This window comes from Thamnophis elegans, chromosome 8 (assembly GCF_009769535.1).
Source record: "Thamnophis elegans isolate rThaEle1 chromosome 8, rThaEle1.pri, whole genome shotgun sequence".
NCBI lineage: Eukaryota > Metazoa > Chordata > Lepidosauria > Squamata > Colubridae > Thamnophis > Thamnophis elegans.
The window spans coordinates 34,723,647-34,751,326 of NC_045548.1; the positions used below are offsets into that span (position 1 = coordinate 34,723,647).

Consider the following 27,680-nt stretch of genomic DNA (forward strand, 5'->3'; position numbering starts at 1 on the left):
CAGATTTAAGAATGGCTTGGGACATAAGCAAAGCTCTCATTAGAGGTTACTTTTTACAACATAATGGTAAACTGAAAGAAAAGAGATAAAAGAAAACACAAGCTAGTTTGAGTGACATAAAAAGAAGGGAATTATAGAAGTTTCCAGAGAAGATAAGTACCGTATTTCTCAACGAATTAAGATTTACAGCAACAATTATCTATGTAACTGTTTAACTGTTTATTTAATTTATAAGCCGCCCAATCCCGGAGGACTCCAGGCGGCTTACAGAAACAGACATTGAGAAAAATTAAAAACAGATAAAAACACAAAAAATTTAAAAAGACACAACATGCACCCAATCTAAGCGGGGCTGGACTTCAATCCAGAGATCAACAGCCCCAGGCCTGCTGGAATAGCCAGGTTTTAATAGCTTTTTGGAAGGCCATGAGAGTGGGTAGGGTCCGGATCTCTGAGGGTAGCTCATTCCATAGGGCCGGAGTGGCAACAGAGAAGGCCCTACTCCGAGGCGTCGCCAGCCGGCATTGTCCAGCTGATGGCACCTGGAGAAGGCCCATCCTGTGAGATCTTATCGGTCTTAGGGAGGTGTGCGGCAGAAGACGGTCTCGAAGATATCCGGGTCCTAAGCCATGTAGGGCTTTAAAGGTGATAACCAGCACCTTGAAGTGCGTTCGGAGACCAATAGGAAGCCAGTGCAGCTCACGGAGGATAGATGTATCGCTCGCGCGGCTGCATTCTGGACTAATTGTAGTCTCCGAACACTTTTCAGGGGCAGCCCCATGTAGAGCGCATTACAGTAATCCAGTCTTGAGGTGACGAGCGCGTGAGTGACAGTTTGCAGTGCCTCCCGGTCCAAATAGGGGCACAACTGGTGCACCAGGCGAACCTGGTCAAAGGCCCCCCTGGTCACAGCCGACAGATGATGTTCCAACGTCAGCTGCGGATCCAGGAGGACCCCCAAGTTGCGAACCCTCTCTGAGGGGAGCAAATTTTTTCCTCCCAGGCTTAGGGACGTTGAATGATTTCACCCAGTGGCTTCTTGTAGATATTAAATAGGAGGGACGACAGGACCAACCCCTGCGGCACCCCATAATTAAGGGGCCTAGGAGTCAACCTCTGCCCTCCAACCAATACCGACTGCGACCTGTCGGAGAGGTAGGAGGAGAACCACCGTAAAACGGTGCCTCCCACTCCCACCTCTTCCAGCCGTCGCAGAAGGATACCATGGTTGATGGTATTGAAGGCCGCTGAGAGGTCAAGGAGCACTAGGATAGAGGAATGTCCTCTATCCCAGGCCCGCCAGAGATCATTGGTCAGTGCGACCAAAGCGATTTCAGTGCTGTAACCAGGCCTGAAACCAGACTGAAAAGGGTCTAGATAATCTGCTTCATCCAAGATCCGTCGGAGTTGGAGGGCCACTACCTTCCCAACAACCTTCCCTAAGAAAGGGAGGTTGGAGACTGGACAATAGTTTTTAAGAATAGGTGGATCCAGAGAAGGCTTCTTGAGGAGGGGTCTCACCACTGCCTCCTTCAGAGGTTGTAGAAAAGAAGTCTCCCGCAACGAAGTGTTCGTAATTCTCTGAAGCCAGCCTCGCGTTACCTGCCTGCTGGTCGCAACCAGTCAGGAGGGACACGGATCCAGTAAACAGGTAGAAGCACTCATCGCTCCCATGGCCTTGTCAACTTCATCAGGGGTGACAAGCTGGAACTCATTCCAGGAAATCTGAGCAAGACCCTCCCCCGGCATCTCCGCTGGTTCTGTCCAAGTGGAGTCAAGGTCTGTCCGAATCTGAGTGATTTTGTCCAACAGAAACTGGGCAAACTCCTCAGCCTGTCCCTGAGGCATCCCCCGCTTCCCCCCCTTTCAGGAGGGAGCGGGTTATCCTAAACAGGGTAGCTGGGCTAGATTCTGCAGATGCAATAAGAGCGGAAAAATGTACACATTTTGCTGCCTGTATCGCCACAAGTCCTAGTGAAGGCTCTTAGTAGGGTTCGGTCAGATTCGGAGTTGCTAGCCCTCCAGCGTTGCTCTAGGTGTCTCTTTTGGCGCTTCATCCCCTGGAGTTCCTCGGTGAACCAAGGAGCCCTCCTGGATCCACTGCCGCGGAGAGGCCACAAAGGCGCAATCCAGTCTAGTGCCTCAGTCACCGCTGTATTCCATGCGGCGACCAAGGACTCCGTCGGATTGTGGGCGAGAGAGTCAGGTATCTCCCCAAGCTCCTTCTGAAATCCCAACAGGTCCATCAGGTGCCTGGGGCGGAACCACTTAATCGATTCCACCTCCCTGCCGTGGGGGAGTAGCTTCTGAAAATCAAGCCTCAACAGGAAGTGATCTGACCATAACAAGGGCGAGATCTCTATATCCCTCAACTCAAGATCACGTCTCCACTGCCCCGAGAGAAACACTAGGTTGAGCGTGTGTCCCGCTCTATGAATCGGACCCTGAATTACCTGGGTCAAGTCCATGGTTGTCATGGAAGCCATGAACTCCTGGGCCCCATTGGAGTGTTCGCCTAGGGACGGCAGGTTGAAGTCCCCCAGTACTATCAGTCTGGGGAACTCAACCACCAACCCGGCTACTGACTCCAGGAGCGCAGGCAGGGCTGTTGTGACGCAACTGGGAGGTAGGTACGTCAAAAGCAAGCCCACTTGAACCCCTAGGTCCAACTTCAAGAGAAGGGACTCATACCCTACAGTCTCCGGAGCAGGGATCCTGCGAAGAACTAATGATCCTCAGATAATATAAAAAGTAAAAGAAATGAAAATGAATTATGCAAAAGAAAATAACTTTGAGTTTGCAATTAAATAAAGGAAACGGTTAGCATACAAATGATGAAAATAAAATAAAATGATATTGAAATTTGCAAGAGGGAGATGCTGTAATAGCAGATAATGTGGCTATGCAAAAGTTATTTAATCTATATTATTCTAATCTAGATAATGAACAATAATTTTTGGAGAAAATGAATCAATATTTAAAGGCACAAAATTTATTATGAGTTGCAGAGAAAAAGAAATAGATTACAAATGGACATAAGAATAAGGGAAGTTTGTAAAACTATAAAAAAGACTAAAACAGGAATGGTTCCTGGACCATATATGGGTTAACCTTTTCTTATTATCTTTACAAAATATGATGAATTCTACTTTATAGAGCATAAAGATGCCAGAGACTGCAAAGAGGCTAACAGGGACAAGAATTGACTGTAACACGAAACTATCAACAGTATCATGACTGAAAAATGATTATGTTGTTTACAATGGTTCTAATTGAAAGAGTGAAAAAAGTTATACAAGAATTTATTTATGAGGATAAATGTAGATTTTTATCTAAAAAACTTTTAAAGGCTAATGTTAAAATACTTTGGATATTTTGGATTACTGGGAGCAACTTAATGAAAAATTGGCCACATTGACTGAGATTGAGGTTTGAGGTTTATTCGATTTATATGCCGCCCTTCTCCCAAGGACTCAGGGCGGCGTACAACATTAAAAGAAACACATACTACAAAAGTTAAAAAGAAATTAAATAGGATATCCCCCAAACCCAATTAAAATCAACAATGACAAATTTTTTAAAAAGAATTCAAATTAAAATTAACAATAATCAATACTTTGATTTGTTTTGTTCAGGTCAGGCTGGCTTGCTGGAAAAGCCAACTTTTTAGGGCGCGTCAGAAGGACCGGAGATCGGGGATTATACGAAGCTCCGGGGGCAGCTCATTCCAGAGGGAAGGTGCTCCCACAGAGAAGGCTCTCCCCCTGGGGGTCACCAGTCGACACTGTCTGGCCGACGGCACCCTGAGGAGGCCAACTCTGTGGGATCACACTGGACAATGGGAGGCTACCGGTGGCAGTAGGTGTTCTCGCAGGTACCCTGGGCCTAAGCCATGGAGCGTTTTAAAGGTCATAACTAGTACCTTGAATCGCACCCGGAAGACAACCGGCAACCAGTGCAGGCCGCCTAAAAGGGCTGTAACATGGGAATACTTGGGTGCCTCCATGACAACCTGCGCAGCCACATTGTGGACCAGTTGAAGCTTCCGGGTGCTCTTCAAGGGCAGCCCCATGTAGAGAGCGTTACAGTAGTCCAGGTGAGAAAGGACGAGGGCATGAGTGACGGTGCACAGAGCATCCCGATCCAGAAAGGGGCGCAACTGACGTGCCAAGCGAACCTGGTAAAAAGCCCCCTGGTCACGGCCGTCAGGTGTTCTTCTAAACTAAGCTGCGTATCCAGGAGGACGCCCAGATTGCGGGCCCTCTCTGAGGGGGCTAAAATTTCTCCCCTATCATCAAAGATGGAACAAGATGCACAAATCGGGATGACGGAAACCACAGCCACTCCATCTTGGAGGGATTGAGCTTGAGCCTGTTCCTCTCCATCAAGATCCGCACAGCCTCCAGGCATCGGGACATCACGTTGAGGGCATCGTTTGGGTGGTTTGGGGTAGAGATGAAAAGTTGGGTATCATCAGCATATTGATGATACCATACCCACAAACCACGGATGATCTCATCCAGTGGTTTCATATATATGTTGAACAGGAAGGGTGAGTGAACCAACCCCTGGGGCACCCCACAAGTGAGGCGCCTCGGGGTCGATCCCTGCCCTCCAGTCAACACAAACTGCGACCGATCCAACAGGTAGGAGGAGAACCACCGTAAAACGGTGCCCCCCACTCCCAACCCCTCGAGTCGTCGCAGTAGGATACCATGGTTGATATTTGATGGTATCAAAAAGCCGCTGAGAGGTCTAATAGGACCAAGACAGAGGAACAGCCCCTATCCCGGGCCCGTCAGAGATCATCGACCAACGCGACCAATGCCGTCTCTATGCTGTATCCGGGCCTGAAATCTGACTGAAACGGATCCAGGTAGACAGCTTCATCCAGGGACTGGGGAAGCTGACGTCCTACCGCATTCTCAACAACCTTCGCTACAAAGCAAAGGTTGGAGACCGGACGATAGTTGGCTAAAGAAGCTGGGTCCAGGGAAGACTTCTTAAGGAGGAGCCTCACCACCGCCTCCTTCAAGGCAGTGGAAAAGAACCCCTCTCTCAACAAAGCGTTGGTAATCTCCTGGAGCCAGCCTCGAGTCACCTCCCGGAAAACCGAGACTAACCAAGAGGGACACGGGTCCAGCATACAAGTGGCAGCACTGAGTCTCCCCATAATCCTGTCCATGCCCTTGGGGCTCATAGGATCAAACTCATCCCAGATGGTCTCCACAAAATTCATCCCCATCGACTCGCCCGAATCTACCCAGTCAGAGTCCAGGCCCGTCCGGATCTGAGCGATTTTATCCTGCAGATACTGAACAAATTCTTCAGCCCTACCCTGCAAGGGGTCTTTCCCAGCTCCTTGGTTAAGTAAGGAGCGGGTCACCCTAAACAGGGTGGCTGGACAGTTATCTGCGGATGCGATAAGAGCGGAAAAATGTTGCCGTTTTGCCACTTTTATTGCCACTAAGTAGGATTTAATATGAATCCTTACTAGTGTTCGATCAGATTCGGACTGTGTCAGCCTCTGCTTTGCTGTTGCTTCGGCTGCCATGAAACGGGGAGGGTGGGCATGGTATTTGGGAGGGGTTACTCATTGTGCTGGAGGAAGGTTCTGGAGTTCAGCTGCCTATCGGACTACGCATGCGTGGGAGATTCCCACCAGGACTAACGGCACCAACATTCCATCTTCGTGATGCCTTTTGAAGTTATCTCACACCTGACACTTGAGAGAATTGATTGGACTGTAACTGTGATGCCAAGGGGTGGGGAATGGGCTATTCTATATATCCATCGCTTTTGCGCCTAAATAATCAGACTTCGCTACGCTATGCCTTTAATCATTTATAATTAGTAAAAGTACACTTGATTTCTACACATGGAGTCTCATGGTCTTTTTTCCTGATTATCTAATGGAGAGGTCCTGACAGTTAGCGAAGTCTCACTCGCACCCCACCAGGAGATTTCAACCTTCCGTGGGGGGTGTACTTACAAGAAGAAACGAGGAAAATGTCTTTGCAAGCAAGCGATGAAGAAATTGAAAGGGAAACCGCTGACCCATCATTACCTGGGAGAATGACTGGGCTAGGAATAACGGACCCTGTGATTCCCCCTCGATGGTCCTTGACTGTGGGGCAAAAAGAGGACAGCGAAAGTTGGGATGCTGGAGTTACCAGGAGAAAACAAAAGGCGAAGCCACTTGAGATGGAACAAATCTTGCCTGAATGAAAACCCCGAGAGAGAGACCAAACGGAGGACTTTGAACAAAGATACTCTATGAAAAAATTTAGGGAGGGTGAAAAGGCCGCGGGAGGATGGGAGCAAGCTAACCCAGAAACAGCTTCTCCCCCCCCCCCCCAGCCAGGGAGGTTGCCAGAGCAGGGGGGCCTCCCAGAAGATGCAGAATGGCAAAAGTCCCTCCCTTAACTGTAAAGTATGACGGAAATCCCAAAAAACTGGGCCACTTCATTATGCAGGTTTATAACTTTATGGAAATTTATGGACCCGATTTAGAATCGGATGACATGAAAGTACATATGGTGTTGCTTGCTTTGGAGGAAGAGGCTGTCGAATGGATGATGGGTCTGCACCAAAGCAATTCCCCCCTCCTGAGGAATTTTGACGCTTTTATGACTGCGTTCAAGAGACGATTTGATGACCCCCTAATTGAGAAACGGGGAAAGTTGAAATTTATGACCCTCACACAGGGAGATAGACCGGTGACTCAGTATATTCAGGAGTTTCAACAACTCTCTACTTATATGAGAGGATGGTCTCAAGAAGCGCTTTTGGATAAATTTGCATTAGGCTTAAATGAGGACATTTATCAACAATGTGTTAATCGACACCTTCCTAAGCGCGTTACAGCTTGGTATGAAAATGCAGCAGACATTGAGCTTGATTTAATTAGACTTCAACGTGCGAAGGATGAGAGAGAGAGAGAGAGCAGCAAGATCTCCCCCCCAACTCAGAAGCCCTCTTTCCGAGTCAGAAGTGAGGGAAAGGGAGGCCCCACAGGCAAAGTCAAGCCGTTCACATGTTTCCGTTGCGGGAGGGGGAGCCACTGCGCTCCAGAGTACCGCGCTAAATTTCCCACAACCACCCCACCCCCTGCCAAGAGGGAAGGGAAATCAAGCAAGGCCCCGGACAAAAAGAAGAAAGAAGCTGCTTTCGCTGCTGATGCCACCCCCCCGCGCTTCAGGCAGGACGTGGAGGAAGAAGCTGACGCCACCGCCAGCTCCTTTGATGACTCCGATGACAATGCCTCGCCTCGCTGGGTGAGTTCAAACAAAGGCCCCATGCTAATCCCAATAGAATTAAAGGTACCGCCCGATGGGGTGTCACAACAGCTTCCCGCCCTCCTTGACTCGGGTTGTTCCTGATGTATGATCAACCCTGCAATGGTGGAAAAACTAGGCCTCAAGTTGAGAACTTTGAAAACCCCTATTGTGTTTTGCCAAATAGATGGGTCCATAGCAGGGGGTGGCCCGGCCCATTTCTTTACTGAACCTCTGGAGATGAAGATGGGCACCCACATAGAATTAATCTCTTTTATTGTGGCACCTGGCATGGATAGACCCCTCATTTTAGGCCTCCCCTGGCTTCGTAAATGGAACCCTCGCATAAATTGGAGGGAGGGAGGGATGGCTGCGCATTCGCACAAGCACACCTCCGGAAGGGGAGGGTTTCCCCGGAGCCTGCTGGCTGCAGCCCCGTTTGGCTGCCAGGGGTCAGGAGAGAATTGAGGGCGAGGAAAAGATTCCGAAAGTGTATTGGGACCTGAGGGGAGTTTTCAATGAGAAATCTTCAGATAAACTTCCGCCCCACAGACCTACTGATTGCTCCATCGATATTTTGCCCGGGGTCAAGCTTCCAAAGCCCCAAATATATTCCATGTCCCCTAGAGAGATGGAGGAAATGAGGAAATTCATTGATAAAAACTTGGAAAGAGGTTTCATTGAGCCGGCACGACCCAAGGTAGCTGCACCCGTCTTATTCAGAGAGAAGAAGGATGGCTCCCTGAGATTATGTGTTAATTTCAAAAACCTGAACGGTATCTCTGCCCAAAACCTCTACCCATTGCCGCTAATGAAGGACATGCTAGCCCAATTGGGGAAGGGCCACATTTTCACTAAACTGGACCTCAGAGAAGCGTACTATAGAGTCCGCATAAAGGAGGGGGATGAGTGGAAGACTGCTCTCAACTGCCCCCTCGGTTGCTTCCAGTTCCGAGTGATGCCCTTTGGTCTGCAGGGGGCGCCTGCAGTTTTCATGCAACTAATTAATGAGATCTTACATGACCATCTTTACAAAGGCGTTATCGTATATTTGGACGATATCGTTATTTACACTCAGACTTATGACGAACACGTCACGTTGGTCCGAACTGTCTTGAAAAAACTCAGAGCCGCTGAACTGTATGCCAAATTGTCCAAGTGTGAATTTCACCAGGAGAAGATTGACTACCTAAGGTATCGTATCTCCCCCGCTGGCATTGAGATGGACCCTGCCAAGGTGAAGGCAGTCACTGAGTGGGAGGCACCCCGTACACGCAGGCAATTGCAAAAGTTTTTGGGTTTTGCCAATTTCTATCGTCAGTTCATCCCTTCTTTTGCGAAAATTGCGCTTCCTATCACTAACTTGTTGAAGTCCAAAGGTGGGCCTAAACCTAAGCCTAGCAAGCCACTGGATTGGACCATGGAGTGTCAAGCTGCTTTCGAGAAGTTGAAGCGCCTCTTTGCAGCGGAACCAGTTCTGAAGCATCCAGACATGGACAAGCCTTTCGTCATCCAAGCTGATGCCAGCGACGTAGCTGTTGGGGCTGTCTTGCTTCAAGCCAACGACCAAGGTAATTTGCAACCTTGCGCTTACACCTCCCGCAAGCTCACAGACACTGAAAGACGTTGGGCAATTTGAGAGAAAGAGGCATTTGCAGTACGCTGGGCCTTGGCCACGTGGCGCCACTTTCTAGAGGGCGCTAAACACCCCTTTGAGGTGTGGACTGACCATAAAAATTTGGAGGCTTTGAGAACTCCACGCCGCCTCTCCCCTAAGCAGATGCACTGAGCTCAACATTTCAACCGCTTCAATTTTACACTCAAATACATCCCAGGAGGGAAGAATTTCATGGCTGATGCTTTGTCCAGACTCCCTCAATACAACTGCTCTAAACTGAGTGTCGTTCAGCCTGTCGTTCCCGCATCCAGCCTTGCCGCTCCGGTGGTCACTCGATAGCAGGCACGCTCAAAAGTGGAGGTGCCTCAGGATTTCCTTTCTGACCTCTAACGGGCCCTTCCCCAGGATGATTGGTTCCAGCAGCATCAGTGTGAGTGCACAATGAGGAACGATTTACCGTGGATCGGAGCTAAGCTTTACGTCCCCACCTCTCTTCGTCTCGTCGTTCTCCAACGGGCTCATGATTCCAAGTTGGCAGGGCACTTTGGATTTGTAAAGACATTACATTTGGTGAAGAGGCAGTTTTGGTGGCCCTCTTTGAAAAAAGACATTGAACTTTATGTTGCCAGTTGTCCGGTCTGTGCCGCCGCTAAACGGCCACCAGGGAAGCTGCAAGGTCTACTCCAATCTGTAGCCTGCACTGTTGCCCCTTGGAAGGAAATTTCTATGGACTTTATTGTCGAACTTCCCGAGAGCCAGGGGCACACCGTCATATGGGTAGTTACTGACTTATTTTCCAAACAAGTTCATTTTATTCCGTGCCACAAGATTCCTTCTGCGAAGGCACTTGCTAAGCTCTTCATTTCTCACATTTACCATTTGCATGGGGTGCCTGATCGCATCATTTCCGATAGAGGTGTCCAATTCACTTCTGTTTTCTGGAAGGAGTTTCTTAAGTGCATTGGCTCCGCCCAGGGCCTAAACTCCGCCCATCACCCTCAGACTAATGGGGCTTGCGAGAGGACTAATTCTGTTCTGGAACAATATTTACATTGTTTCATCAATTATCAGCAAGATGATTGGGTGGACTTGTTGCCGCACGCTGAAGTGGCCTACAATAATTCTGTCCATAGCAGCACTGGGTTCACTCCTTTTCGTGTCGTTTATGGTCAGGATTTTGTTCCTATTCCTGAAATTCCCCTTGAACAGCCACAAGTTTCTTCCGTCTCTGAATGGAGCCAACGTTTGAGCCATGTTTGGCCTTTGGCTCTTACTACTTTGGATGCTGCGCATCGTGCTCATAAGAAACAGGCTGATAAAAAGCGTGCGCATCCTTACCAGTACAGAGAGGGTGACCTGGTTTATTTGTCCACGAAGTTCCTGCAAACTACACAAAAGTCTAAGAAGTTGGGGCCTAAGTACGTCGGCCCGTTTCCCATCATCAAGATCATCAATCCTGTTTCAGTTCGTTTGCAGCTGCCCAAACATCTCAACCGTGTTTATCCAGTTTTCCACGTTAACCTCATTAAGCCTGTTCGTGTTTCCTCTTTACGTCCGCCTATGGACCCTCCACCTGCTCCCCTATTGATTGATGGTGAACAACATTTTGAGGTTTGTGAGATTTTGGACTCCCGACGACGGTGGAATCAGATACAGTACCTAGTGGCTTGGAAGCATTTTCCTCCCTCTCATATCGAATGGGTGGACAAGTCCCATGTCCGTGCTCCCCGACTGCTTCGACAGTTTTATTCTGCTTATCCTGACAAACCTTGATTTTTTCCCCCCTCCCCTCTTTTTCTCTTCTGTTTTTTGTTGTTTGTCTGTTTGTTTGTGTTTTCTCGTTTTCCAGGCCTGAATGCCTTTTTCCGGGGGACGGCTGGATGTCAGCCTCTGCTTTGCTGTTGCTTCAGCTGCCATGAAACGGGGAGGGTGGGCAAGGTATTTGGGAGGGGTTACTCATTGTGCTGGAGGAAGGTTCTGGAGTTCAGCTGCCTATCGGACTACGCATGCGTGGGAGATTCCCGCCAGGACTAACGGCACCGACATTCCATCTTTGTAATGCCTTTTGAAGTTATCTCACACCTGACACTTGAGAGAATTATGATTGGACTGTAACTGTGATGCCAAGGGGTGGGGAATGGGCTATTCTATATATCCATCGCTTTCGCGCCTAAATAATCAGACTTCGCTATGCTATGCCTTTAATCATTTATAATTAGTAAAAGTACACTTGATTTCTACACATGGAGTCTCGTGGTCTTCTTTCCTGATTATCTAATGGAGAGGTCCTGACAGACTGGCTGGCCCCCCAACCACTCTCTAGGCGTCTTTTCCAGCATTTCATCTCCCTGAGCTCCTTGGTAAACCAGGGAGCTACCCGGGATCGACACCGGATCAGAGGCCGCAAAGGCACAACACGATCCAAAGCCCCAGTGGTCACCCTATCCCAGGCTTCCACTAGGGCTTCGGTCGAGTTGTGAGCAAGGGATTCAGGAAAAGTCCCAAGCTCCATCAGGAACCTTTCAGGGTCCATCAGGTGCCTGGGGCGGAACCATCTAGTCAGTTCCGCCTCCCTGCAGTGAGTATGGAAGTCAAGCCTGATGAGGAAATGATCCGACCATGACAAGGGTTGGATAGAAATATCTCCTAAATCTAGATCATTCATCCACTGCCCAGAGACAAAAATCGGGTCGAGCGTGCGTCCCCCATTATGGGTGGGGTCTTGAATTAACTGAGTTAGGTCCATAGCTGTCATGGAAGCCATGAACTCCCGAGCTGACTCAGATGTCTCGCCAATGGAAGGCAGATTGAAATCCCCCAGGATCATAAGCCTGGGGAAATCAACTGCCAATCCAGCTAACACATCCAGCAGTTCCGGCAGGGCCAATGAAACATAGCAGGGAGACAGGTATGTAACAAAAAGGCCCACCTGAACTCCAAGGCCCCATTTCACAAAAAGGGACTCACACCCGCCTATCTGAGGCACAGTGACATCCTGAGGTCTGAGACTTTCCCTAATAACCACTGCCACCCGCCCCCACCCCTGCCCTGGGCTCTCAGCTGGTGAAATGCCCGGAAGCCTGGTGGGCATAATTCACTAAGGGAAACACCCCCCTCATGGCCCAACCAGGTCTCCGTAATGCACGCCAGGTCGCTCCACCCTCTTGTATGAGGTCGTAAATGAGGGGAGCCTTATGTACCACGGACCTGGCGTTAAGAGACACCAGCCGGAGACCAGGGTCCTGTAATCCCGAGCACCCTGGTGTGTGAGAAGGGTGATGAGGGTCGGAACGCGCGATTGCTCTTAAACAGCGGATCCGCGTCCCCCGAACACAATTTGGCCCTCGGCCCCCACCATATCTGCCTCTCCCACAAACAGTAGAGATGGTGGACCCCCCCAATGGAATGGCTTAATGTCTCCCCCGGAATTCCAACCCTTCCCAGCACTCCTGACCTGCACCCCTTAGTTAGCTCTGGCCTGAGCCCTGGCAGACTCCCCCCCAAACCTGTCTGAGCAATCCGTATCAAACCCCCCGCCCTCCCCTTAAAATTTGATTTAAAAACCCCTGTAAAAAAACCCTAAGCAGTCTCTTCTTGGTATGCCACCTCTCGGGATCCCAAAATCCCTCCTTGAGGAAGCGTCTTGATAGGCAAGAAGGCCATCCCCGGGAAAGGGGGAGTTCCCGAAGGGAATAAAGTTCTGTCGCAGTATAGCATAGAGGAGAATGTGGCATCAACCAAATGGGATGACAATCATTGATTGTCCTAGATGCAGAAGAGGCCTTTGACGATTTGAACTGGGCTTTCCTGTTTAAAGTTTTAGAAGATAGGAATATGGGAGAGAATGTATACAATAAGTAAGTAATTATAAATCCATTTATAATTCATAGAAATCAATTTATACTTCATAGAAAGTACACATCACTGTCAATGGAGATTTGATACAAAAAGGGACAAGACAGGGATGCCAGTTGACTCCTGTCCTGTTTATTTTAGTTACTGAATCACTGAATATAAGTCAAGATGACAGAATTGTGGGAGTAAAGATGTAAAAACTTAAAGGCATTTGCAGATAACTTGATCTTGGTTTTGGAGTACCACTAAAGAAAATAGAAATATGAATGGGAAAATTAAAAGAATTTCATGCTTTAGCAGCTATTAAGATGATGAAGATGTTAATGAAGAACACAAAATGGTTGATCAAAGAATTGATGAAGAAAATGGGATTAAAATTGAGAAAAAGTATAATATTTGGTTATTACTATGACAAATATGAACTACATATTATTAAAAAGAACTATGTTAAAACATGGAATGAACTTAAAAAGACATGTTCAGATGGGTGAAACTACAATTGTCATTGCTGGAGAAAAATGTTGTGATAAAAATGAATGTTTTGTCTAGAATGATTTTTTTCAGACAATGCCCATTTTGTCAATTGATATACCATATAAACAGTGATAAAAGGATATACTTAAATTGATGTGGCAAGGGAAAATGCCACAAATTAAAATGCCGCAAGATGAAAAGGAAAGAAGAGCATTTGATTGACCTGATTTGAAATTGTATTTCATGGCTTGTTATTTGGTTTGGATGAAAGAGTAAGTGCTTCTGAGAAGTAGACAACTTTTAGAGTTAGAAGCCCATGACCTAAAATTTGGATGGCACTCATTTCAGTCCTGAGCTACAAATAGTCTCCTGTATTGATAAGACAAAAAGACCACTGTCTTACCTGAACAGTCGTTCTCTGGGGGCTGCGGGAGAGTCCAAGCATGGGACATACCCAAGCTATGATGTCCCAGGGCGGGGAGAATTCACAGAGACCGGAGCCTCTGCAACCTTTTGCAATATTCTTTGCCCCAATGAGGCTTCCGCTGAGGCAAAGGTGTCTTATCTTGTAGTTACGGATGAAGGCCATGGGAGACGCCGATGTGGCTGCCCTACAGATGTCAATGATCGATGCCTGGGTTGCCCATGCAGCGGATGTGGCTGTACTTCTCATAGAGTGAGCAGTCACCCGACCTGTTACGGGCTTGGCTTGAAGTTCGTATGGCAGCTTAATGCTGGCCCGCAGCCAACGACCAATGGTATGCAACAATGCTTTTCGCCCTTGCGACCCGGGATGAAAAGAGACAAACAATGCCTCAGAACACCTAAAGTCTTTGGTTGTCTTGACGTAGATGCGAACTGCACGTCTTACGTCCAACTTGTGCCAATCCTTTTCTCTGGGATATGATGGTTTGGGACAGAAGTTGGGAAGGATCACTTCCTGCGATCTGTGAAACAGTGTGTTGACTTTAGAAACAAAGGTAGGGTCAAGCCGCAATATGATCCTACCCGGGTGTATAATGCATAGGTCCTCCCTGACCGAGAGGGCCGCCAACTCTGACACCCTCCTAGCCGAAGTGATAGCGACCAAGAAGGCTGTTTTAATGGTCAGATGTCGAAGAGATGTAGTCCGGAGTGGCTCGAACGGAGCCCCTGTTAATGCACGAAGGACAAACGGCAAGTTCCATGACGAATATTGGTGCACTGTAGGAGCCCTGATGATCGATGCGCCCTTCAGGAAGTTTTTAACTTGAGGGTGTTGGCTCAAGGTATGGGAGGAACCCCTGGAGAGAACGGTGGACAAGGCTGCTACCTGGCGGCATAGGCCAGGCCCTTGTCCAACCCCTCCTGCAGAAAGTCCAGCACTTGTGGAATAGATGCCTCTGTGTCTCGCAACACTTTTCCTTGACACCAGGCAGAGAATGCCCCCCATGTGGCTTCATATATTCTGGTCGTCGAAGGTCTCCTGGACGCCTGGATGGTCTGGATTACCTTGTCAGAAAATTTCTGTTTCCTCAGGAGGCCCCCCTCAAGTGCCAGACGGCTAGTTGCAGCCATTGGGGGTCTGGGTGGAGTATCGCCCCCTGGCTGAGGGAGATGGTCTCCTGAGGAATCCTCCAAAGTTTTTGTACGGACTGACAAGGTCCACGTACCAGGACCTCCTGAGCCAATGGGGTGCCACGAGCACAATCTCTGCCTCTTCCTCCAAGAGCTTGGCCATAACCTGTGGGATGAACGGGAGAGGGGGGAATGCGTACAGAAGCCCCGGAGGCCACCTGCACCTCAGGGCGTTCGTCCCCTCTGCCCCGGAGACCGGTAACAGGAGTGGAAGCGAGGCAGGTGGGTGTTGAGGCGGGTGGCAAAGAGGTCGACCTGTGGTTCGCCGAACCTCCGCAAATTTGATTGAATATGTCCAGATGCAACCGCCACTCCGAATGATCTATCGTTTGCCGGCTCAACCAATCCGCCTCCTGGTTGCTGGTCCCAGAGATGTGGTCTGCCCTGATGGAAAGCAGGTGACGCTCCGCCCACCTGCCCAGAGCCTCCGCCTCCGTCATGAGTGATCTGGAGTGCATGCCGCCTTCTCTGTTGATGTGGGCCTTTGTTGCCACGTTGTCGGTGAGCAACAGAACGTGCTGTCCGGCAACTTGAGGGGAGAACTGATGCAGAGCAAGCCGGGCCGCCCTTAGCTCCAGCCAGTTGATGCTGTAGGAGGACTCCCTCTGGCTCCACAGTCCCTGAGCCAGTTGGCCCTGGCAATGCGCTCCCCACCCCTGCAGGCTGGCATCGGAGGTCACCACAATCCTCTCAGGTTCTTTGAACAGAGACCCTTTCCTTACTGCTTTCGTCCTCCACCAGGTTAGAGAGCGAGTCACTTTTGGTAGAACACGGACGCACCTGTGCGAGTTGCTGTCCCTTGCCCTTTGCATGGGTAGGAGGAACCATTGTAGTTCCCTGGCGTGAAGACAAGCCCAGGGAACTACCTTCAGGCAGGAGATCATGATGCCCAGTAGTTGGGACAACTGGACAATCTGTACTGACCTGGACGCGCTGCAAAGTCACACCTTGTCCCTGAGAATCCTCAAGCACTCCGGGGACAGGAAAACCTGACAAAAGTTTGAGTCCAGGATGACGCCCACGTGTTGTATGCGTGTAGTTGGCTCCAGGTGGCTGTTCTTCAGGTTTACTGAGAAGCCGTGCTGCTGGAGAGTTCTGATGGTAGTCCGGACATCCTGCCGCGCTTGGGCCTGGCTTGAGGAGTGAATTATGATGTCGTCGAGATAACACACCAGGCGAATGGGGCGGTTCCAGAGATGGGCCACCACGACAGCCAGCAGTTTCGTGAATGTCCTGGGCGCGGACAAAAGTCCGAAGGGGAGAGCTCGGTATTGGTAGTGCTCCCCTTCGAAAAAGAACCTCAGGAACTTCCTGTGCATCGCATGGATGGGTACGTGGAGGTAAGCCTCCTTTAGATTTATTGAGGTAAGGAGGTCCCCCCACCTCACGCAATCCAAGATGGAATGGAGGGATTGCATTTTGAACCACCTGTACGCCAGATGGAGGTTCAGGCGCTTCAGGTCCAGGATGGCTCTCCACCCCCGACACCTTGGGCACCAGAAACAGGATGGAGTAAAACCCCTGCTGCTCCCTGGGCACTGGTTCTACGGCCCTTATTTGGATGAGGTGACGGATCTCCGCCTGCATGAGCTCCCTTTTCAGGGGGCTCCTGGGCGAGGGACAACGGATGAATGTCCATTGCGGAAAGGATAGGAACTCCAGCCGAAGGCCCGTCCTGACCGTGTTCAACACCCACTTGTCTGTGGTTATCTCCCCTACCTGTCGGCGTAATATTGAAGCCGACCCCCTATGGGGGGATCCCTGTGGTGGTCACTTCCCACGGCGGAAATTTTGGGAATTGGATCCGCCACGAAAGGGCTTTCGAAAGGCGTGTTGGTGTTGTTGCCTACCACGCATCCCAAAGGAACTCCTGTCCTGACCTCTATCACCCAGCTGGGAGTAGGGCCTAGTATAAGAAGAAGAGGTGGAAGGCTGGGCATTGTCCTGTGACCAAAATGGCTGCCTCAGAAAGGAGCCAGACCCTTTGCGATCAGACTTCTTAAAAGTCGCAGGCAAAATCTTTTGTCTTTTGTCTCAATAGTGAATTTATCTAGTGCCTCCCCAAACAGGAGACCCCCTTTGAAGGGGGCAGATGCCAGCTTCCACTTGGCCTTCATCTCCGCCTGCCAGTGGCGAAGCCAGAGCAAGCGGCAAGGTCACGTTGGAAGACAGCACCCTGGACGCAAATTTTGCTGCATTCAGGGATAGCATCAGCGGAGTACTCAACTGCGGTAATAATTTTAGTTAGGTCGTGTCCCCACCGAGATCCCCGGGAGGGGGGTTGGATCTCAGTTGCCTCAACCAAAGGAGTGAGGAACGGATGAAAAATGATGCAGAAGTGGATGCCCTAATGGCCCAGACGGCTGCCTGGTGAGTCTTAAGGCATGCCTTCTCCGACTTTTTGTCTTCTGTCTTGAGGCCCTCCAAGAGGTCTGCCAGCAGATTAGAGTTAGAGGTCAAGGAGACCAACGGGGCGTCCACTTCTGGAAGCTTCAGGGCCTCCTCCATCCTATTCTCTACAACGTAGAGTGTCTTGCGCCCCCCCCCCCCACTGGGGTTTGTCAAGGTCCCAGGCTGAATCCACTGCCTCTGGACCACGTCCATGAAGAGGTCCGGAACCGGGATAGATTCCTGGGCCAGGGTCGGTTCTTTAAACAAGCCCTCTTTATGGTCCTTGGTGTTTGAGACCCCTGTAACTGTGCCCTTGGGGGTAGAGCCCAACTCAGTGGAAGCCTTTGCCTTATGAAGAATGGACTTGAAGAGGGAAGGCTTAAAGAGGCCGGTGAATGCTGGCTTATATGGGGGAAGATCCTCGTCCTCCGATAGCTCGAAGTCCTCTACTTCCCCTTCCTCTAGGGCGGACTCCTCCATAGCAACTGAGGTGCTAGGGGAGGCCAGAGCCTGCTCTGCAGCCTGTCTGGGAGTCGGTTTGGTCTTGGAAGGCACTACCTTACTGCTACCTTTTTGCTTCATGCCTTCCGCGATGCCTTGGGAGATAGCAAGAGTTATAATCTCCCTCATCTCAGTGGAGAGGCCTGATTTCCTGCTCCTCCTGTGGCGGGATCTGCCGGCCTCCTCTACCTCCAGAATGGGAACCCTCCTCAGTAGGGGGGATGCCCTGGAATGGTTCCAGTTCCTCTCTCAGGGAGGAACTGGGAGAGTTGGGGTAACCTCAAGAGGCCTCAGGGGAGGAATCCCTAGAAGTACTTCCATCAGATGAAGGAGACCTGGTCTCCTGAGGGGAGTCAGGCTCCCTGTCCACCCTCTGGGCTGGGGTTGGATCAGAAACCTCCATGCGTTCTGGGGATGGATCTTGTCCCCGTGGTCTGGGAGATCCCACGCCCGCCTTGTACTGTTTGGAACTGTCTCTCCTGTCACTGTTCCCGGATGGTCCTGCGGGGGCCTTGCTAGAGGATCCCTTGCCCCCTTTGCTCCCTTTGGGTGGGGGATCCACCCTGCTACATTTGGCTGAAGGCCCTGACTGCGCTTCCTGGCCCTACAAACCTCCGTCTGGCATGGTGGTTCAGTAGCGGGGTTTTTAGCAGTGATGAACTGGACTGATAGGCCGGTATTGGGTTCGAGCCAGCCGGCTGCGAATGCCCGCAGATCTATGTGAGGAGAGGGAAGCCCGGGAGACAAGGCCCTTCCTCCGGCCGTTACCGGATAGCTATCTTATGGGAGGAGAGGCCTGCTGGCGCCCCAGGCAAGGCTCCGGTCTCCCGGTGGTGATCTGCTGCTGAGAGAACTGCTGTCTGGTGGGACTTAGTCCACGCGCTGCCGCGACCCTTAACACCTCTCAAACGGCCGCCACTGCTGTGCGCTATGTTGTCGCGGCCCGTGACGCTTCCCCACGGCCATCGCTCCTTTCCTCTACTTGTCTGACTAGATTCGGTGCTCGCTCTACACACAGAACCAACTAGGTCTCCCAAAATGGCCGCAGCTGTGCGCACCGCCTGTACCCTTGCCGCCAAAGAAAAGCACACGAAGGGCACCTAAAATGGCCGCTGCAACCGCCGGGTTAACTAGAGAGCTGCCCGCACCTGCCGGAGCTCCGAGAAGGCTCGGCCGTGCCGCGCAATGCGCCTGGCGGCTGGGGAGGCAGCTGACCGGGAAGCCTCCCCCTGCCATCCCCCCTCAGTTCGCTGGCCTTCGCTGGGCAAAGGACTCACACTTCACTCCGCTTGCGACCAGCGGTAGGCAGCGATCCCGGCAATCTCTCAGCCTCAGGAAGCAGTGACAGGCTCCTTAAACTTTCAATCCTTTCCTGGTGGTCTGAGGATGGCAAATCTACTTTTAAACTTCAAGGTACAACGGGAAGTTCAGTCTATCTGCACTAAGACCGAGGAACTCCCCAATTGCAAGTCCTCTCGGGCGGACTGAGTTTTTAAACTGAGATATTAGAGGCAAAGGGAGGCGTGGTCAAAGGAAAAACGACACTCAGTCCTAGGGCAGATAGACTGTGTTAACCCATGCTTGGACTCTCAAAGCAGCGCTCAGGAGAATCTATGTTTTGTGATGACTGGAAATCCCTTATGAACCCTTTGTGTAAAAAGCAACAATAAAAAGTGAACTTATGATTTATAGTTTTAACTGTTGGAGAGAGATAAAGTATACAAAAAGAGAGTCATGATATAACTTTGGAGAGAGATATCAATTTATAATTATACTTATAGCTGCTGTAAAGAAGATTGGAAAATCCTTTATATTTTTAAATGTTCTTTTCTATTTTCTACTTACCTCCTTATTTATTCTACTTATTTTCCTAAAAAATCTTCAGTTTTCTTTTTTCCCTTTTCTTTTGCTCTATTTTAATTTGTATTAGTCTCATTCTTGTGTTTAAAATTCTCAATAAAATTGTACACATATACAGAGTAATACAGTAATCACACCACAGTAAAAGATACATAATAGAATGCAATACAGAGTACCATGAATTTCAAAATATAAATTAAGCACAATTTCAGCCAAGGTTAAACTTCACAAACTTTATTAGCTGCAGTGTTTATATGAACAGATACACAATTGTCCTACAGACATAACTGTTCTTGTAATTCAGTTTTACTCAATGGTAGCCATAGTGTATAACATGCCATGCACTAAAAATGCCTGCTTATTTAGAGAAGGTGAGATAGAAAGCGTAACAAGTTTATGCTAAAACAATATTAAATGATTTTAAGCCAGTTTTAATTTGGGCTCAGTCACAGAAAATATATTACCTTCCTCTATTTCAATTTATTTGTCCTTTGTGAAATCCCATTGCTATATAAACAAATCTCTTCAGGGAAGACAATCAATAAAGTGCCTAATTTGATTTGCCATGTTTTAAAATTCATCAAGGTAACTTAACATAAATAAACTGCTTACTTGTCAGTATTTTCCATGTCTTCTTTTCATCATCGTAATACTGAACCAAATTGCTGGGAAGCCGGTCAGGTCCAGGAGGCAGCCCTCCAACCAATAAAAGCATTTTCTTGTTGGAACGAATTCTTCACTCCCAAAAAGAGAGAAGATAAAAATCTTATGTTATTGGAGAGTGTTTTAGCAATAACAATCAGAAACCTCACAAGAATTTTCACTAATTACAATTTTCTATTCACTTTTTCTGTTTCTTTCCTTATTATGTCTCAACAACTTTCTGAATCAAGCAGAAAAAAAATAATCCGAAAAGCTGTGCAGTCCTCTACTTGTGGAATAATACATTTTTTTAATGCAATTTGTTAAAGGTTCATTCTAGAACGACCTTTTTCTTCATATCATTCCCTTAAATCATCACTCTTTACAGCTGAATGCACACGGCATGCTATGGAGTTGTACTAAGGTTAAGCATTAAAGTTGCATGTCAAAATTGTATTAGTCAAAATTATTATTACAAGCCATTCTAAACCCAAAGAACCATGAAAAAAAAAATTAAGGTGCTGCCACCTAAGCTGAGCTGTCTAGGCCCCAAAAGAAACCACTGAAGTACCACCCTAGCAGTAGGATGGCCTGGGTGCCATGTCCCTAATTTTTCCACTTGCTTTCCAAAAATTCTTATTCCATCATTTTATTTCTCAAATGACAGTTTACAGATGTTACTTACAATGAGGGAGGAAAATAAGAAAGTAGAGGGCAGAAATAATAGGAAGTCTGGAGGAACACTGAGAAAAAAGGCCCTGCATCAAAAATTTCTGCTTTCTTTCCTAAGATTGCAGTTTGAAATCAGAACCCTACTATGTAAAAGCAATGGATCATCACTACTTCATTTCTGTGCTTTTATTCACTATAGGTCTTACAGTTTGCAAAGAGATGCTGTAAACTCTAACTCTTTTTACCCTCTATTGGTTTCTGCATTTTGCATCCAGAACTGCTAATCAGATCTGTTCAATGTGTGGGAGAAGGAAAATTAAAGCATGTCCCACATGCCTGGGTGCCCCAAGTCAGCTGCTTCCCAGGCTTCTCCTGTTTATACCATTGGAGAATGCAAAGAATTTGCAAGCCAACTCCTTAATTACATACTTCAAGTTAAATTTCAGCATACCAGTACAATTAGAAACATTTCAACCATAGTTATACACTGTACTCTACTTAGATCTAAAGAACCGTTCTGTTGCTTACTTTAGCCTTGCCTTCCGATTTCCTCCGTCCTGCCCCCCATCCCATTGCCCCTCCTTTCTTTACTCTCCCATTGGCTATAGCAACACCAATTGGTAAAAATGAGACTGTGATGTTGTTGAGAGCCTCCCCAGAGTGGAGTCCTGCCAATGCCTGCCACTGATCCAGCAGCATGAACCTGCTCAACTGTGCAAAGTCACTCTAATTCCCTCCCTCTGTTTTTCTACCTTCTCCCCCAGGGGGCAGCCACTGAGAAGAGTGACTACCCACCCATCAAGAACTGGCAATTCGCTGCTATTAACCGTGACCGTGATTCCCAATCTGCCTGGCAGTTCTTAAGAACAGGGCTTCAACATCTCATAGGCAGTAAAAGCTGTAATATGCACCCTGGCCTCCATCACTATGCCTGATGAATGCACATTTCTTTGTAACACTAATGGTTTTAACACAAATTCAAGAGGAAAGAGGAAAGGAGACCTAGACCCCTAGATGAGTACTGATTCTTTAATAGCCACTTTACATATAATTGAGTATCTATCAGTTACACAAAGCCTGGAAAGTAATAAAAGCCACACAAAAGGGAATCATGTTAAAGTAATTCATTCTAGTATGATAAAAAATAACATACATAGTATAGTATGTGTCCAAATAATGTATTACCATATAATACCAGTTTTTGTGCTGTTGAGCTACTTGAGATTACTGAAGTTAGCGTCCATTATTCACTGTATTAATCCTTCACACAGCTGTATTAATCCTTAGGAGATTTCTTTTCCACTCATCATTCTGCATTATGACTGAATTATTTGAGCATATGTGGAAAGTGGGCAACATTTCTGATGTATATGCTTAGCGATAATGATGATGATGATGATAATAATATATATTATATACTTTTGGGGGCATCCCTCAATCCGATCCTAGTGGAGAACAGGGACAAAAAGAAGGTCCTTCCCTCTAATAACAAAAAGACGAATAACCGTTCTTCCTCTTCCTTCCGTAGGCCTTCTTCCTCTTTCAGGGGTCCCAACCAGGATTATTGTCAGCACAGGTATACACCATATAGATATGATAGGCAGAACCAACATCCTTTTTATCAGGACAGGAATAAATACCAGCCCCAGTCCAAGAGGCCATTTCGCGGGGGGAGGGGGGTTGTCCCTTTCGCAGAGGGAAGTGACTCGAACCCGAGTCTTCCCATAGACGGCCGCCTAGCATCCTTCGCGGACCAGGTAACCTCAGATGCCTGGGTCAGGTCGACAGTCAGGGAAGGACTTTGTCTGGAGTTCCTCTCCACTCCCCCGATGCTGTTTCGAACATTCCCACCTTCCAGGGATCCAGAAAAGCAGCGCCTGATGCTCCTAGCAATCCAACATCTGCTGGACATCCAGGCGATCGAGCCGGTTCCCAAGGAGGAACGGGGACTAGGGGTCTACTCAAACATATTTGTAGTTCCAAAGAGCTCCGGGGGATGGAGAGCAATCCTGGACTTGAAACGTTTGAATTCCTATCTGGTGTACAGGCATTTCAAGATGTCGTCCCTGAAGTCCATCCTGCTGGGGATCCGGCAGGGAGACTTCATGGTGTCCATAGATTTAACAGAGGCATATCTACATATACCAATTCGGCAATCCCATCGCAAATTTCTACGATTCTCACATGGGGAGCGGCACTTCCAGTATAGGGCCCTTCCCTTTGGTCTAGCCTCGGCCCCCCGTACGTTCATGAAAGTCCTGGCGGCGATGGCAGCTCACCTGCGCTCTCATCCGGTGAGACTCTATTGTTACCTGGACGACGTGCTCGTCCTAGCCCAGTTCTGTACCCAGGCAATTTCGGACCTCCAGTTCACCATCAGAACGTTGCAGTCCCTGAGGTTTTCTATCAACTTTCCCAAGAGCCACCTCTCTCCCTCAACGAAGATCTTCCACTTGGGCACGGTGATAGACTCTACCACGGGCCTGGTGCGTCTATCACCAGAACGGCTCTCAAGTCTGCAGACATTGGCACGGCATGGCCGTGCAAGTCGGTCAGCTTCCATCCTGACGTTAGCACAACTGCTGGGGAAGATGGTGTCCTGCATAGGGATTGTCCCGTGGGCCCGCCTGCATTCCAGGACACTCCAGTGGGCTCTCATACTGTACCAACACCAATTGCCAATGAGCAATTCCCTGCTTCCCATCTGCCTCTCTCCAGAGCTCCGCTGGTCCTTGAAGTGGTGGTTATCCCCATCCTTGAACCGAGGGGCCGAGTTCTGGGAGCCGGACTGTGTCTCCATCACAACAGACGCCAGTCTGTTTGGCTGGGGGGTGGTGATGGGGTCCAGCCTGGTGCAGGGTCGTTGGTCAAAGTCCGACCTGCGGCACAATATAAACTGGCTGGAGTTGAAGGCCTATTACTACTAGCCCTACTGACTCCATCCGCAACAGACATGTCCTCCTTTTAACGGACAATGTGGCAGCCAAGGACCACATAAATTGCCAAGGGGGGGGGACTCATTCCAGGGGCATATGGCTGGAGGCACACAGACTGGGACTATGGGCAGAGAGGAACCTGTCATCCATCCTCTCGGAACGTATCTCGGGCGTGGCCAATCACCAAGCGGACTGGTTAAGCCAAGCCACGGTAGATCACGGCGAGTGGCAGCTGGATCCAGCGATCTTCCACAGAATCTGCCTCCGCTTTGGCAACCCACAGGTGGACTTGTTCACCAGCCTGAGCAACGCCCAGCTTCCCCGCTTCTACTCCCACTTTCCGGCACGCAACACGAAGGGGATGGACGCTTTCTGGAGCCTGTGGCCCCCCGGACTTCTCAATGCCTTTCCTCCCATTCTCCTAATCCAGGGGACCCTGAGAAAGATAGTGCTAGAGGGGGGCCCATGTCATTCTGGTAGCTCCTTATTGGCCGAGACGGCCCTGGTTTGCCGATCTGATCCAGCTGTCCTTATCTTCCCCCTGGAGAATAGCCCAGGAGGAAATCGTCTTTGTCAGGGGGTCCTGGTCCACCCGGAGCCCCAGTAGCTCCAGCTGACCGCCTGGCACTTGAGCGGCACCTGCTGAGGGAGGCAAACCTCTCAGCCAAAGTCATATCCACGATTGAAGCTGCCAGACGACCTTCCACCACTCGAATCTACAACTCGACATGGTCGGCATTTGCATCCTGGTGCGAGCAGTCTCAGATCTCTCCGACTTCAGCTTCTGTTGCCCAGGTCCTCGAATTCTTGCAACACGGTCTAGACTGTGGGCTGTCTCATAATACCTTGCAGAGACAGACGGCTGCCCTCTCCTCGGTCCTTGCAGGGGTGAGGTCTGGTTCGTTAGCACAGGCACCCTTAGTTAAGTGATTTCTGAAAGGGGCAGCAAAACTATGCCCCCCTCCAGTTCACAGGTTTCCCTCGTGGGACCTTTCCCTTGTGCTTAGGGCACTCACAGGGGCTCCCTTTGAACCCCTGAGGACGGTCCATCTTAGGTTCCTCACTTTGAAAGTCATATTTCTGGTGGCTGTCACATCTGCCAGATGCATTTCTGAATTGGGTGCCCTATCGTCCAAGGAGGATCTGTGTCAATTCCATCAGGACAGGGTGGTCCTGAGCTTGACCCCACTTTCCTCCCGAAGTTGAATACCCCCTTCCACAGATCCCAGGAAGTTATCCTTCCCAATTTCTGCCCCTCTCCTTCCCATGAGAGGGAGGTCCTCCGGCATCGTTTAGATGTACGTCGTCCCCTACGCATCTATCTCAGGCGTACGTCCTCGTTTAGTTGATCAGAGGACCTGTTCCTGTCTTTTCAGGAGAGGTCATTGGGGGCTAGGGTGTCCTCGGCCACCATTGGCAGATGGGTTAGGCAGGCCATCAAGGAGGCATACCAGGCCAGCCAACAGGTGCCTCCTCAGGGCATCACAGCCCACTCCACCAGGTGTGGCCACCACGGCGGCCTGGGCCACTAGGGCCCCTCTGGAAGATATCTGTTGGGCGGCCACCTGGGCCTCCCCTCCCCCTTTATTCGACACTACCGTCTTAATCCGTTTGCCTCGGCAGACGCAGCCTTTGGCCGTAGAGTGCTTCAACAAGTGGCGACATCCCCTCTCCTGGATCTTCTTCCCGCTCGGGGACCTAGCTTGGGTATGTCCCGGTTGTAGTCCCTCCCACCGGAGCTACAGGAGAAAGAACATTGGTCTTACCTGAACATCTGTTCTCTGTAGCGTAGGTGGGAGGGACTACATTCCCACCCTAGATAGTTAGCAAGGGGTCGGGGCAGTCAGACTTGTGGGTGTTTTCCTTTCATTTCTTTTCTGTACTGTCGTTCTTGTTGGAATGTTCGTTCGTTCTTTACATAAAGTGATCAGATATCCCATTCGACCTCGTGAAACTGGGAGCCAGGAGGGAAAGGAGGAGATGATAAAGAAAAATCCCTCAGTCTCTGGACCAATCAGGCTGTCACAAACCCGGTTGTAGTCCCTCCCACCTACGCTACAGAGAACAGACGTTCAGATAAGACCAACGTTCTTTTTCTCTATTCTCTCAACTTTTATTGTTCATTAGAACCACCAAATATACTTTGGTCCAAAACCATGCCAAAAGCCAAACCAAAATGGTTTTATTAATATATGCCTTCCAAGAATATCAGGAATGTGTGTGTGTGTGTGTGTGTGTGTGTGTGTGTGTGTGTGTGATTTTTATCCTGCCTTTATTACTTTGTAAGTAACTCAAGGTGGCAAACATTCATAATACGTATTCCTCTTCCTCTCCACAACAACAACCTATCAGGTAAATTGGACCGAGAGATTGAGACTGGCCCAAAGTTATCCAGCCCGTTTTCATAGCTACGGTGGGACTAAAACTCAGTCTCCTGGTTTCTAGGCCACAGCCTTAACAAATACATCAAATTAATGTCTAAGCATTATCCAACTTTTAGAAGAATTCTTCGGAACAATTTCATACTTTCCTTTTTCAGGAAGTCAGTCCTTATCACCCAAATCCAATGTTTCAGTCATTTCTCCATATAAAATACTTACAATCTGCTAAAAAGGACAATAAGCAGAAGGCTGCACACAATCTTTCCTCCACCTTTAAGTAATTGAAATAAATCAAAGCAGAAATAATAAAAGCAACTTAAGTGGGGGAGGGGGGCATGACATATACACTGTATCCAAACTATCTGATAGCTTGGAATGACTGTGAACTATTTTATTCAGAAAATGTTCTGCAAATATGTCATAACACAGATATAAGGGTAGATAAGGGTAGATTATTCTGGGAACTCATAAGAAAAAGCTTACTGGATTAAAATTCTGCTGAATGCATTGATAAAATTCACTGGTGAATCTTTGATAATAACCCTATAAAGTAAGCTCTAAAGCAGGGGTGTCAAACTTGCATTGCCACGGTGTCATCACGTGACGTATCATGACTTTCCCCCCTTTGCTAAACCAGCTATGGGCATGGCCAGTGTATGACTCATTTGGCCCCTAGGCTGCGAGCCTGACAGCCCTGCTCTATAGTAACTGTTCCCAACCTATTAGATATGTTGAACTACTACAGCTTCCATAACCAATTCTGACTCCAGCACACCTAGAAGACCCCAGCTTAGGATAGGTATTTAAAACTGTATTCAACTGGTACATCTTAAAGTTACAAGCTTAATCATCTTTGTTCTAATGAATCAGTTCAATCAGTATATTTTAAAATGTGTCATATTTACAACTTTTTCCTTTTTTTTTTTATAATTCAACTGCTTTAACTCTCATACCACTGATGATTGAACTTGTTATTACTATAATCATGGCAAAACCTATTTCTCTCATTAGAGCTTGTGTGTGTATGTGTGTTTTCAAGAGAGAGGGAGGGAGGGAGGATGTGCATGTGTGTTGTACATACATTTGGAAAAGAAGACATCCTGTATGTATGTTTGTTGAGAATCCATAATAAGCTATAGGTATCTACTGAATGGATGATGACTATACTCCCTGCAAATAAGGCATGTATAAAATGGTAGTGATTGATAGAATGATGGAAACGCTGAAGATTTTCACATTTTGCAACTAGCATGTATTAGGCCACAAATAAATTACATTAATATGTGTTTCACATACAGTAATGTGAAGAGTTGCCTAGAAATTTCTATTGGGCTGTTTTCTGTTGAGGTATAATGTAATGAAGTAATAGTTGTTTTTAATTAAAAACAGAGAAGATATGTCTGCAGTGTAAAGAAGGCAATCTATGCACAGGTGACAAAATACACAGCTACTAGCT

General features: G+C 48.5%; 1 protein-coding gene across 2 annotated transcripts in view; it reads right to left on the minus strand.

Moving 5' to 3' along the window:
• The window catches only part of KLHL14 (kelch like family member 14), a 114,346-nt gene that overhangs the window by 74,661 nt on the left and 12,005 nt on the right, over positions 1-27,680 (minus strand). For both annotated transcript variants that reach the window (XM_032222392.1, XM_032222391.1), the window contains one exon: positions 20,206-20,327. In XM_032222392.1, the coding sequence (XP_032078283.1) occupies positions 20,206-20,327 (122 nt within the window). The remainder of the gene's footprint in view (positions 1-20,205; positions 20,328-27,680) is intronic.